Genomic DNA, 13,352 nt, shown 5'->3' on the forward strand with positions numbered 1-13,352 from the left:
ACATCTATTATAAGACGAGGGGAGGGGAGTACATAATTATAAAAGTAAAACTCATATTTTAACTTGAGTCAAAATGTATCAACATTTTGAAGAAATTTGGAATTGACTTCAAAATGAGCCGGGGGGGTGAGACCTGCAATAAGGGCCTAAGACCATGTTTATCGGTGGGGGTGGCCGACCTCCACCTCAGATTTACCTTTATAAAAAAAGAAAAATTAAATACGTGGTCTCTCTCTCACATAGACAACGGTCCCATTCAAACCCACCTCCAACCGCTTGGTCTCCATATATTTTATTTCATCAACCAATGAGATTGTGCCACTTGGCACAATATCATTGGTTAATAATTATTTTTCATAAAATTTATATATCTTTAATATATTATATTAAAAAATTATACCAAAATTCATAATTTCTCATTCTCTACGAATAGAGACCACATTTGCTATAGTTTTGCAAGTAAAAAAATCTCATATTTTCTCGTCCTATAATCTTTCTTTTTTGATATAATTTCATATTTTTTTGTTATTGTAATTTATTTTTTATTTTTATTTTTATAATTTTTAGTTTGTCATTTATAGTATTATTTTATAAATTTTATTGTGAAATAATAAATATTTCATGTATTAATTATTATTATCAAAAAATAATATAAAAATAAATATATAGTGGTGTAATTGGATGGTCATTGATATACCATCAAAATGTATATGGTTGGGTTGGATAATTGATGATATTAATGTGAAAGAGATAGAAATAAATTAAATATTAAAAAAGTAGATGGTTGTGTTGGGTTGGATGATTGCTGATAAACACGATCTAAGGCTGCATTTTCAATCGCAAAATGCAGTGAAATTAGGGCAACCAAATTATGTTGTGACTTGCAAGGCTGCAAAATGCGGCTTCTTCCGGCGGCGGCAAAATGTCCATTGTGCTCAAAGTAAGAAGCACGGTGTTGAGCACGTTGTGGTGACGTGATGCTGCGTGCTTAAACACAACTGTCAATCTGCTACACTTTCACCAAGTCCAATCGTTGGGCCATATTTTTAAATTTGTATAAATCCCAAAATCATTTTAATTTTAAAGAAAAAGAAATAATTTTCAGGGTCAAAAATGGGAGATCACCAAAATTGGGGGGTTTGATTCATTATATTATTATAATTATATTCTTAAACTTGTTCCTTTCTTGGCGTCAACTCATAACCATTGCAAAACCACAACTAAAATCCATTTCCTTCAATCAAGTTTTTGTTCGCAGCTGCCAAGTTTCAATTGCTACTCCACCGGAGTCATCTGCTGAATTTTCCCCAAAATTTCTAATGGCATCAAGCGCAAACAAGAACATCAACGCTAAGCTGGTTTGTACTACTTTATTACGATCGCTTTACTTTTTGAATCCATTTCAGCTGCATACTTAGTTAAAAGATCACAAATTTCAACCCGTGCTTGATTTAATTCGTCACGAACACCATGTGTTTGTTATAGATTTCTTGCCAATTTGAGTATTTTGAAGTTACCAGCAGTCCAATTCTGGGTTTTTTCTTTTTTTGTTCTAGACTACGATTATTATTCCTCGAGTGTACTAGGCTTTTTTTAAATTCCGGCTTTGGGAGAGACGCATGACCCTCATGCGTCACCCGTTAATGAAACGCATGACTGTGATGCGTCTATGGGTAAGACGCATGAGGGTCATGCGTTTTTCAATTTTTTTTTATTTTAATTGAAAGACGCATGAGGGTCATGCGTCTTAGGGTAAAACGCATGACACTCATGCATCTCTCCTACAAACATAAATTCGCTCTGTAGCTTAGTGGTAAGAATTATGTGTTGTCATTGTGGAGACCCGGGTTTGAATCCCAGCGGCCACATTTCAATTTTCTTGATTACTAGTACAAAATACTATTTTAAAATTATAATTAGTAACAATTCAAAACGGTTACTAAATAAATTATTGGAACTTTTAATTAACATAAATATCTTAAATAATTATGTGCTAGAAATTGACATAAAATACTTCTTTTAATTAACTTTTAAATAATTATGTACTAGAAATTAATAAAAAAATTGTAATTACTAGTACAAAATACTATTTAAAAATTATAATTAGTAACAATTCAAACCGGTTATCAAATAAATTATTGGAACTTTTAATTAACATAAATATCTTAAATCATTATGTGCTAGAAATTGACATAAAATACTCCTTTTAATTAACTTTTAAATAATTATGTGCTAGCAATTATTCAAAAAAATTGTAATTACTAGTACAAAATACTATTTAAAAATTATAATTAGTAACAATTCAAAACGGTTACTAAATAAATTATTGGAACTTTTGATTAACATAAATATCTTAAATAATTATGTGCTAGAAATTGACATAAAATACTCCTTTTAATTAACTTTTAAATAATTATGTACTAGAAATTAATCAAAAAATTGTAATTACTAGTACACAATACTATTTAAAAATTATAATTAGTAACAATTCAAAACGGTTATCAAATAAATTATTGGAACTTTTAAGTAACATAAATATGTTAAATAATTATGTACTAGAAATTGACATAAAATACTCCTTTTAATTAACTTTTAAATAAATATGTATTAGAAATTTCCCAAAAAAATGCAATGTGGCCGCTGGTATTCAAACCCAGGTCTCCACAATGACAAGACATAATTCTTACCACTAAGCTACGGAGCGAATTTATGTTTGTAGGAGAGACGCATGAGTGTCATGCGTTTTACCCTAAGACGCATGACCCTCATGCGTCTTTCAATTAAAATAAAAAAAATTAAAAAACGCATGACCCTCACGCGTCTTACCCATAGACGCATCACGGTCATGCGTTTCATTAACGGGTGACGCATGAGGATCATGCGTCTCTCCCAAAGCCGGAATTTAAAAAAAGCCTAGTACACTCAAGGAATGATAATCGTAGTCTAGAACAAAAAAAGAAAAAACCCTCCAATTCTTGATAATTAGGTTTTTTTTTTCACACACACACACATACACATCAGAGTTCGGGAAATCTCTTGGAAAAATATGTATAATTTATTTCATTGTGAAAATTGTAGTTTGTTATTAGCTTGTGAATTACGGTAGTTAATTCCATGAATTTGATTGAATAGAGAAAATAATATTTCAGAAAAGTGAGACGGTTCAAAACCATGTTTAATTTGGTTTGAGCAAATCAACTATAGTATTTTGTCTCGTATGATTCGTTTATGTCGAGTAGTTTAAATCAGCCGTTATAAGGTAGAATCAGTACTTCTTCTTGTGTGATAAGATTTCATACGAAATATTTTGCGAGATCTGATTAGCTTTCTGCATTTTGTTTCTAGGCCTGAAATGCTCATACTTGTGACTCGTATAGTCAGTCTTATCTTTCTCATTGCAAATTTAAATGAGGTTTTGTTGATTTTCCCCTATTTTAGGTACTCCTAGGAGATGTCGGAGCTGGAAAATCTAGTCTAGTGTTGCGTTTTGTGAAAGGGCAGTTCGTTGAGTTCCAGGTTGGTATATGATAAACGTCAAAGATTTGATTTTTTTCGTACTTTCATATGGGCTCTGTTGTCACTCAACTGGTCTGGTGAATTAGGAATCGACAATAGGGGCTGCCTTTTTTTCACAAACAGTCGCTGTGGATGACGCAACTGTGAAATTCGAGATATGGGACACGGCTGGTCAAGAGAGATACCACAGCTTAGCTCCAATGTATTACAGAGGGGCTGCTGCGGCCATCATTGTCTATGATATCACAAATCTAGTAATTCCGACTACTTAACAGACTCAACCGAGCCAAAAAAATGGATTCCATTTCTAACTATTCTTGTCAACTTTGCAGGCCTCATTTGACCGAGCCAAAAAATGGGTTAAAGAGCTACAAGCACAAGGTAATAACTTTTACTAAAAGGAAGTACAAACTCTCATGATTGGAGAGAAATATAATCGAGTCGAGGAGCATGCTTTGTACACTTAAATTGTGAATTCAATGTGACTCTCTTTTGCACTGTGGCATAAGGTAATCCAAATATGGTTATGGCACTTGCTGGGAATAAATCAGATATGTTGGATGGACGAACGGTTGCACCCGAGGCAAGCACCTATCATTTTCTTCTCCTTCAATTTCTGTGAATACTATGCTTAAGTTGTTCTGAATTTTTAGGGATAGAAATTTTCGAGTTTCTAAATGTATACTCTTTACTAGCTTACAAAACCTGTCTGAACCTCACATCAAAATGGATCAAGCTTTGGCATTGAGTTCTTGTATGTTTTTCGACAATGGACATAGGTTTGGCATGAGGCGAACATTCAAATACCATTTTCTTCCATGTGTTGGTGCTAGAATGTGGAGAGATGTGCCACTATAATTGCCCCTCATTTCAACCAGTTCATATTAGGTGCTAAAATGGACTTTGTTTTGCAGGATGCTCAAACTTATGCCCAAGAGAATGGTCTTTTCTTTTTGGAAACTTCTGCAAAGACAGCAATCAACGTCAACGAAGCATTTCATGAAATAGGTAAGCATTTTATTACTCTTTTAACATGTAATCAAGCACCAGTAGTTTAGATATGTTGTGTGTGTGTGACCACGTGCGAGTAACTGTTTATGCCGTGGTAACTCTTTTGCATCACTCATTTTCTTTGTATAAACTTGTGTATACAGCAAAGAGATTGCCACGGCTGCAGCAGACACCAAACCCATCGGGCATGGTCCTCGTGGATCGACCAGCGGAAAGGGCAAATAGTGCTTCTTGTTGTTCTTGAAAATTCGACCGTATCAAGCTCGTGTTATGTCCATAGCAGTGAGAGCTTACTCTTGTGTACCCTCCATATCTGTACATATGATTTCAGCTTTATATATGCATTCCCCATTTAGTTGAAGAGCCACAGCTCAATATGTCACATGAAATATCTGGTACATTTACACAATCACAAAATTAGAATGTTGTGAAAATAAAACAAAATTGAGCGTTTGGAAGTATGTTTTATTAAGTTTTGGGAATGGTATTGGCTTATAACATGGCCTAGTCTTATTGATTTTCGAATGGACAAAAAACGACGTCGTTAACCAATTACTTTATCTTTCTTCCCCACAGCTCTGTTTTTCCTGGTCAAAATAAGCCCCTTTACAAGAGAGGAAGAATTAAAAGTAGAGAATCATATCATCTTTTTTTGTCTTTAGACACAAAAAAGTGTGGTCAGTATTGACAGCAGGTTGATTTCCAGCACCAAATGTGAAATCTATCTGCTACTGTGTGTGTATGTCGTTGGATTCGCCTCTTTCCCACAGAATCCGAGCACAAATGCTGGGGATATGTACACATCGTCAACATGTCTTGGTGAAGCATTGCACTATATTTTTCATGTCTTTTTCATTAAGGTCTTCTTCATACCCTTGAGGATCTTCCCGAACCACATCAAATTCATGATTCCGAGTGCCAAGGGCACAACAAACACCAAAAGAGAACCAAATATGTGCATCTGCATCACCTGCACAAAGTTTTGTAAATTCTATTAGGCACCTAGCCAGATTCCCTTCTTATAGAGTACTCTACAGTCTAGATTGAAATTGCTTAGGGTGTGTTGAGACGAGACAGCAGACGACCTTCAATTTCAGAATACTATGAAAAGTTTAAAGAATCCTTAGTTACAAACATGTCAGAATGCTATTAAGAGGAGAGCCAAGGAAAGTGGAAAACATGAGTTCTTGAAGAACTATACTGGGTTGAGACATCTTATTTGAGGAATGAAATGCAATAAATGATACAATCTCGTGGCAAGGTGCTAAGAAAGGCATGCATACCTGGTTGTGGTGACGATAAACATGGTAGAACATGTAACCAAACAAAAGAATTCTTGCAACCTGCATTTCCCAATAATAACTTCATTAAGCATGGACAAGAAACGAAGCCTAATATGGTGTAATTGACTTACCAACCAACTACAAAATATGATGACTCCATTGATAAGATATGCAATGGAATTCTTCAATCCAGATACATCAAGATACCTGTCCAAATTACAGACGAATCAATCAGAATTCCCTCCCCATTCCGCGAACTGCAGCCTGGAAAACTTACCATCTCATATTGATACATGGTGTTGTTATCTCAGATATCAGGACCATATATGTGTAGAGCTGGCCCTCCCCCATGTACATGGCATATGCGACTGCAATTGCCGAAAGGGAGTGATGGAGAACCTAGGATCCAAAAGCACTTGTTTAGAGTGAGAGACAAATGCATATGGAGAGATATGTTGAGCCTAATAATTCTCATTCTAGCAGTTCACTTACATACTCAGGTCCACCTAAAGAAGGATATTGCCAACAGATCATTGCAAGGTCTGACAAGAAGTAGCCGACAGAGAGCTGCCAAAAATCACAAAAGCAAACAGAGAAAATAAATATCATGAGCAACCCATCACCACATATATATTCAGAACTGAAACAAGAACCCCTGGTAGAAGTGCTTCACCGTCAAATTTTATGGTTTCATTGTGTACTATCTGTGCACTTGTGTCTCTTTTTTTTGAACTAAAATAAGGCAGTAACAAAACAAGAAACTGTAAATGTGGCTGTATTTTCATTTGATGACATATATTAAGGTCATAAACCCCCCAATAGAGATTAACGAGTAAAAAAACTTTATAAGAAAATTGTCATTTATTGGCTACTCCTATTTCGGTTTATAATACTTGAAACAGCAGAAGTTATAGTGGACACATGCTGTCTTCCTTCTACACAGAATATATGTTAAAAAATAACAGAAACAAAGCTTGGCTGCATTTCCAGAAAACTGTTAGCGAGAGTAACTTTAAGTAATGATGAGAAAGATGTGGTCAAAAGGAACGGAACAACAGTGCAGTTGGATTTAGAAAGTGGTAGAGTACTTGATTGAAATGTTGAATATATGCTGCTGAACGATAGATCTATCAACAAATGCAGCATGTCTAAGAAGATTTATAGAAAATAAATTAAGAATATAAAAGCCATTTCACATATTATGGATAATTTTTCAACAATAAAAACGCAAGTGAATAGATACATCGGGCACTTACCCCAAGTGCAAATGTCGAGATAGATGAATTTCTGAAAGTAACTAGTCCAGCAGAATGATTTTGATCAGAGAAAAGTTCAGACCAGAATACAAAGTATAAAGCCATAATCGAAATAAAAACGGCATGAAGAGTGGAAATGGCACTGCAAAAAAGATGATATAACAATTGTCAGCAGAGTAACAAAACTAAATACTCCCTCCGTCCCGCTTTAGCATACTTCTCTACATTATTCTCACTCTTACTTTACCATTCCTCCACTTAACTATTTAGTATCATTTTTATAAAACGACTGCTCAAGCAGGATGGAGGGAGTACAAAAGAAGGGCAAAACTAAATGCAGCAGAGAAAATTAATTCACCGATTATTCCAGTCCACCTTTTGGATCTTAGAGAGGGCATTATAATTTATGAAGTAAAATGTGCTGATGAGCTGACTCAGATCATAGGCCTGCCAGAGGGACATAGAGTGACTGGATTTCAGTAAAGTCTAAGAAACAAGATAGAACTGAAGAAAACATGCTTCTTTATAGTAACTTTTTAACTGCCGAATAAAGGATTAGAATTTGCTACATGTAGTTCGAACTTCCAGACTAGACGAACATTCATATTTGACAACTACAACTTCCAAATGTACCAGAGTATGCGCTGGACTTTAAACCAATCTATAAGCAATTGGGAAGGACTGACATACCAATTTGCAAGTAACCATTCCAAGAAATACTGAAGTGTATGGAATGTAAGGATCCGCTAGAACATAGTGTTTGACCAGCACACCAGCCTGATTTTGGTATGCTTTAAGTGTCTCAACAGTTCTTAAAGAACGCCCCATCACTCTGTGTTACTGTACCATATAGAACTTGGTAATACTCGGGCTCGTGGAAAAAAATTGACAGATTTAGACTCGGTAAAAAGCCAAATCTGCATATAAATTATCGTAAACCACAAAAGGAAAAAAGGCAAGATATTGAATCTTTGGAAAGACACACCATTCACCTACATAACTAATAGACTTTGGCATGCTTAATCCATAAGAATAACCACAAAAAAAACAATTAGCAATAGGCAAAACACGGTATTAACGCCAATGTATAGACAAGCACCAATTTTCCAAAATAAAGCCAACACAGAAACAATTCTACCTCATAAATTCCGAGATGAGATTTAAAATGCGAGAGCCAGCAGAGATATAGATATCATAAATTCACTTGTGCGGTTGCTTTCAGGAGCTCATTTCAAGACTATACAGCATTCACCAAAATTCTCGGTATGCCATATAATCAATGCATATAAGTGCATAAATTCAAGTTGCATTAATGATAGGGAAATAATCACGCGGTCGAGATATGAATAAATGCAACAATGAGCTACGCGGCGGATAAGGACCACCTACATTTACTGAAAGCAACTAATATCCACCTCTCCCAACCTAGAAATGCCTACTTATCACAAACATCACACATCACAAAGCTCAGATTCAAGACCAAATCCTCTATATGCAAAGATCATTACAAACAAAACCCCTAATCTCAAACAGCAAGACCAGTGTGACAATGCCAAGCTGGCAAACCGAAAAGTACACAATCAATAGCGCAATGTACAACACTAGCCACGGCGAGGCCAAATCAAACAAAAAAGCTCAAATCACGGCAAATGCAGCAGGAGATCAGAATATTATTCAACTCAAAGCTCGTTAATTTTGAACAATCAACACCTCAAAACAAAAGGAAACACACAAATTGAACGCGGATATACCTAATTAGTTGCGAAATCGCGAAAAGCCCTAGGGCATTCAATCGCATTCCATATTTGCGAGCGAGGGAATTTGATTTGTGTTTGGTCGTTGGTTTTGGGGGAAATTGATGAAAAGGAAGCGAATAATAAGGGGGAAAGGAGAGGTTGGAGAGAGATTGAAGCAATCCAGAAAAAGGAAAGTAGAATCGATGTAAGATTAAGGAGGAATCGAGGAAATGGAAATGGTGAGTGATCAAATTCGTGAATGCTGTAAATCGAATCTCCAACCGCAAGCATGAATGAGAGAGAATACTAATCCATGATGCTATTTTTCAAATAGAAATAGTAGTATTAAGTAATTTTTCAAAAACTTCTAAATTTGCATTTACATACGGAGTATGAAATATTAGTAAATTATCTTAAAATAATGATTTTATACATTTTGTATTTGAGGTATTAAGTAATTGTACTTTGATTTTATTTTAATCATATGCATATCTTGTATTTTTTAATAAGCCTATCCGAAATAAATCAAAATTTTAGTTTTTTCACTCATTATTTGTAAATGAATGTACTCCGCCTTCTTCGATTAGAAGTCCGGTTTACATGATTACTAAACATATACATATTATATCTCCAAATGTACACATTACATGTTTAGGAGTTCCAATGTACATGATTAGTATACAATTATACATATTAAATGTAGACATATTAATCGTATAGTACTTTTGTGTCACGTAGCGTTCATTTTTAGCACATAAAATAAACTCTATATTCCATTATTAATAGTGCATATTACATCACCAAATGTAAATACTCCATTCGTCCCTCTGTAATAGAGGTGTTTTATTTTGAGTACTCGTTTTAAAAAAAATGATAATAAATAGTTAAAATGGAGAGAAAAAATAAAGTAAGAGAGAATAATATATTATTCTCTCACTTGTTTTACTTTTTCTCTACTTTAATTATTTATTATCATTTTTTTAAAACAAATGCTGAAAATGAAACGCCTCTACTGCAGAGGGACGGAGGGAGTATTATATTATTTGTATACATTTTAGCATTAAAGTACACTTTTTATTCCAAAGACCTATATAATTTATTTTAACTCGATACAAAACCATTTAAATTAGCAATAAAGTACACTCTTTATTCAACACAGATATAATTTATTTTAACTCCACGAAACGATTAAACACAAGCAGGGGCGGACGCAGAAATAAACATTAGTAAGAGCTATATTTTCAAAATATAGTTTGAAAATATTTTTCTCGATAATTTATGTGATTAATAAGGGCTTTAATATAAATATAGGTATAAAATAGGAATAAATTATAAAATTTTATTAAAAAATGTCAAAAAAAAAATTCATTAAGGGCTAAAGCCCCACCCTTTGTCTATGTGGGTCCGCCCATGAACACAAGGTATATAAGCAGAGCCGATCTCACGGGACGGGTCGATGAGAAGTTGAGTGATGAGCTTCTGCATTTCAGGACCTATATTTGTGTACCAATCGCCCTTGTTGTATATAACCTCAATAACACGGGTGAAATTGAAAATATGGGAAAGTAGAGGGGTCAGATTTTAGTTGGTTTGAGAAATTTCTAATGTCAGACGACATAAAAGTGCGTAACCTTTTAATAAAATGTGAGTGAAATAAGTTAATGGAATATAGGGTCTACTTACCAAAAATATTAAAAATGAAATGAGACATTTATTCCGGACGAACGAAAAAATGAAACATTTAATGGTGGGCGGAGGAAGTACAGTACAAATTAAATAATTCTCTCAGTTTTCCATTTTTGGAAAATCTTTTATTAAATATCTCATTTTATAAAACTTTCACAAATTCTTAATTTATACCATTATCAAATAGGAGTACCAATTATACCTTTCAAACTGGGACACATAATATAGATTATAGAAAAGCTGATGTTATGAAAACAAAATAGTTGAAGAACTTGAAATCTCAATATCCTAAAATCAGGATTTAGAAAATGAATGATAAAATAGGAAAATTAATTACTTACTGCAAGATATGGATATTTTGTATCCATGTTGTCTCAAAAGGCGAAAACCAAGAGCATTGGTGTATAAATCATCTTTGTCTTTGCAAAAATCCTCAAACAAATTTTTGCGGAGCTTGATCGATCTCCTCTTCAAAGTGATACACTGTAACGCCCCACTTTTTGAACTCTAATTTTTAAACCCTAAAATTTTTGCATTTTAATGCTGTGAAGTCCGTGAATTAAATATCGAGTGGAATTATTATTTGATATTTTTTTTGTGACCTAGTTTTGAGTTGGAGTTTGAATGTGTGTTGACTGAGTCAACTTCGTTGATTGTGTGACATGGTTATTTGAATATTTGATGAGGGCGAATTTAATTGTTTTTGAATAATTGACAACTTGTTATATGAGCTCGAATTTGTGATGGCGAAATTACAATTGGAGACAAATAAATCCTTTCCTTGAGGATTATTTATTGGACTCAATTCCGTGTTGGATCCGATAAAATAAATAAATAATACAAGTTCAATATTGTGAGCTAAACAATTTGAATAAAATACTAAGGGATCTTGAACCCAAATTAATTTAATTAAATCCTACACTCTGTAAGCCTAAACCGAAATCCATTTTCCAGAGCCCAATGTCTTCTCTTAAAAGATCCCAGCGCAAATCTGTCTCCAGTCTGGCGTATTCTCTTCTCAATCTGCAGAGAATAATTTTTACCAATTTCAAAATCAGTCAAGGAAACAATTAATTCCCAAATTAATTGTGAAATCAAATATACACTATAATAATATTCAAAGTCTTTCCCAAAAATAAACCAGTCAATTAACAATCAATCCCTTTTGAATACGCAGTTACCGCAATCAATCACTCCTACTATATAAAACCACTCCTTACGCGGTTTCTTTTATATAAGGACATCGTCCTAAATATTTTGTCGATGGGAATGAAATTTTGTTTATCATGCCTTGTTTTATTTTTAACGTGTCTATCTGAATTGGCTTTTGCCATTTATTATATAAATCGAATTCGGGTCCTTGTAGGGCCGCAAACCCTACTTGAATTAGTGTACACATATGATAGACCGTGTGCTAGTGTTCGGGTTGGCCGGTCTAGTGGCTTGGTTTGTGTCCACATTCCATGTCATATATGTGCAGATATGGTTAACGTCTATGGAAAAATGACTGATCAGTCGACTTTTTACAATGAGAATGATTTTAGTGTCTCGGACCTTTCTAAAGCTAAAACCCCGATGATTACTTATTAATGGCATGATAAATATTCTTTTGATAACTTGTTTCCGGCATAAGTCCACTGAGTATTTTTATAGTACTCAGCCCTGCATGTGGTTTCCTTATGTGCAGGTTGAGCGGCGACGAACACTTGCTGGTGTTGAGCACAAATAAAATTGGAGTCATTTTTTGTCGTCTTTAAACTTTGAGTGTCATTGGGTCTTCATACATGACGTCACTCCTCTTGAACGCTTCTGCTAGGATATTATTTTTACTCGTTATTCGTTTGACTTTGAACCTACTTATTTTTGAAGAATTTAAGACTTGATGTGTTTTGGATAATGTTAAACTCTTGTCGTTTTTTTTTTGAATAATAATTGTGGGTCAAACTCTCTTTAATGATTTATGCGTGTCATCCTTGACCAGGGGCCATGCTAATCTTCTCTGTATCGTTCCAAACTCTCTTTAATGAAACCATAGTCTTTTTCATCGTCTGTTTTAAATTTTCTCTAAGTCGCGACCACCCGTATTTATTAACCCTAAAGGGCGGTCGTGACATACACAATGCCCAATCTTTGTATTGCATCCACCAATTTTCAGTTGCCATACGACATCGTTTGATGCCTTCTTTAGCTCTCCTTTCATTTCATCCTTTAGCTCCTCAACCAATTCCTTTTCACCAGCCTATGTCACACAACATTTCATTAAATCCATGTTTTGGTCATCCTTTAGCTCCTCAACCAATTCCTTTTCACCAGCCTATGTCACACAACATTTCATTAAATCCGTGTTGTGGTGCAAACCTATTCCACGTTGATGAACAACAAAACTTGAAACAATATATAAAATTTTCATCGATCGGTTCTACAAGTATGAGACTTTTCTGAAATGATCCTAAAACAAAACCATGAAGAACTTACCTCTAAGCAACAATATCATACTACTAATATGGAGAGTTTGAATGTGTACCACCTTCCACCGAACTAAGTATAACTTGCATTGATAACATATACTTAATTTACACCATAGTTTTGTGATGCCGTGATTTGATATGTACTTATAACTTATATCAATAAATTATAAATGTGAATATAGTAGTATTAAAATGTTAGTATGTCTAGAATCTGTATAGTTTGTCGCTAGCCAAACGGGGTCTCACTGTTTTAGGGCTTAATTTTGTATTGGGCCTAACCCGTCGTCTGGGTGCCCATTTATATAGAAGTAGGGCGCATAACTCTGTAATCCGAAAAACAATTTGAATACAATATGTTCTCCGTTTTCTGCCCGTGGACGTAGCCAACACGACGTT

At 34.4% G+C, this 13,352-nt stretch overlaps 2 protein-coding genes and 1 pseudogene across 5 annotated transcripts; 1 reads left to right on the top strand and 2 right to left on the bottom strand.

The window, feature by feature from the left end:
• Window positions 1-1,179: 1,179 nt before the first annotated feature.
• Window positions 1,180-4,890, top strand: LOC121775698 (ras-related protein RABF2b-like). The gene is made up of 7 exons (XM_042172719.1): window positions 1,180-1,358; window positions 3,439-3,516; window positions 3,603-3,770; window positions 3,849-3,897; window positions 4,026-4,099; window positions 4,431-4,524; window positions 4,671-4,890. Exons 1-7 carry the CDS (start codon window positions 1,320-1,322, stop codon window positions 4,769-4,771), a joined length of 603 nt encoding a protein of 200 aa, XP_042028653.1. The 5' UTR covers window positions 1,180-1,319; the 3' UTR covers window positions 4,772-4,890.
• Window positions 4,891-5,071: 181 nt separating this feature from the next.
• On the bottom strand, window positions 5,072-9,124 carry LOC121775696 (TLC domain-containing protein 4-B-like). Of its 4 annotated transcripts, none has more exons than XM_042172716.1 (9): window positions 8,818-9,124; window positions 7,757-7,906; window positions 7,425-7,513; window positions 7,067-7,208; window positions 6,303-6,377; window positions 6,088-6,209; window positions 5,942-6,017; window positions 5,811-5,870; window positions 5,072-5,497 (listed from the first exon to the last, which is right to left on the bottom strand). In XM_042172716.1, the coding sequence occupies exons 2-9, from the start codon at window positions 7,892-7,894 to the stop codon at window positions 5,369-5,371; spliced, it is 831 nt and encodes a 276-aa protein (XP_042028650.1). In that variant the 5' UTR covers window positions 7,895-7,906; window positions 8,818-9,124; the 3' UTR covers window positions 5,072-5,368. The 4 variants fall into 4 exon arrangements, with proteins under 4 accessions (XP_042028650.1, XP_042028649.1, XP_042028652.1 ...); XM_042172715.1 differs by having other exon boundaries at window positions 7,757-7,983; XM_042172718.1 differs by lacking the exon at window positions 8,818-9,124 and adding an exon at window positions 8,205-8,810.
• A 3,291-nt stretch (window positions 9,125-12,415) lies between these two features.
• LOC121778016 lies at window positions 12,416-12,532 on the bottom strand (annotated as a pseudogene).
• Between the last annotated feature and the right edge of the window lie 820 nt (window positions 12,533-13,352).

Source organism: Salvia splendens, chromosome 18 (assembly GCF_004379255.2).
Source record: "Salvia splendens isolate huo1 chromosome 18, SspV2, whole genome shotgun sequence".
Classification (NCBI taxonomy): Eukaryota; Viridiplantae; Streptophyta; class Magnoliopsida; order Lamiales; family Lamiaceae; genus Salvia; species Salvia splendens.

Coding starts and splice junctions, on each gene's coding strand:
- LOC121775698 (XM_042172719.1), top strand. CDS start 1,320: ATGGCATCAAGCGCAAACAAGAACATCAACGCTAAGCTG. Junction 3,517..3,602: donor GGCAGTTCGTTGAGTTCCAG/GTTGGTATATGA, acceptor CTGGTGAATTAG/GAATCGACAATAGGGGCTGC. Junction 3,898..4,025: donor TAAAGAGCTACAAGCACAAG/GTAATAACTTTT, acceptor CTGTGGCATAAG/GTAATCCAAATATGGTTATG.
- LOC121775696 (XM_042172716.1), bottom strand. CDS start 7,894: ATGGGGCGTTCTTTAAGAACTGTTGAGACACTTAAAGCATACCAAAAT. Junction 7,514..7,756: donor GAATGGTTACTTGCAAATTG/GTATGTCAGTCC, acceptor TCCCTCTGGCAG/GCCTATGATCTGAGTCAGCT. Junction 6,210..6,302: donor CTTTAGGTGGACCTGAGTAT/GTAAGTGAACTG, acceptor TTTGGATCCTAG/GTTCTCCATCACTCCCTTTC.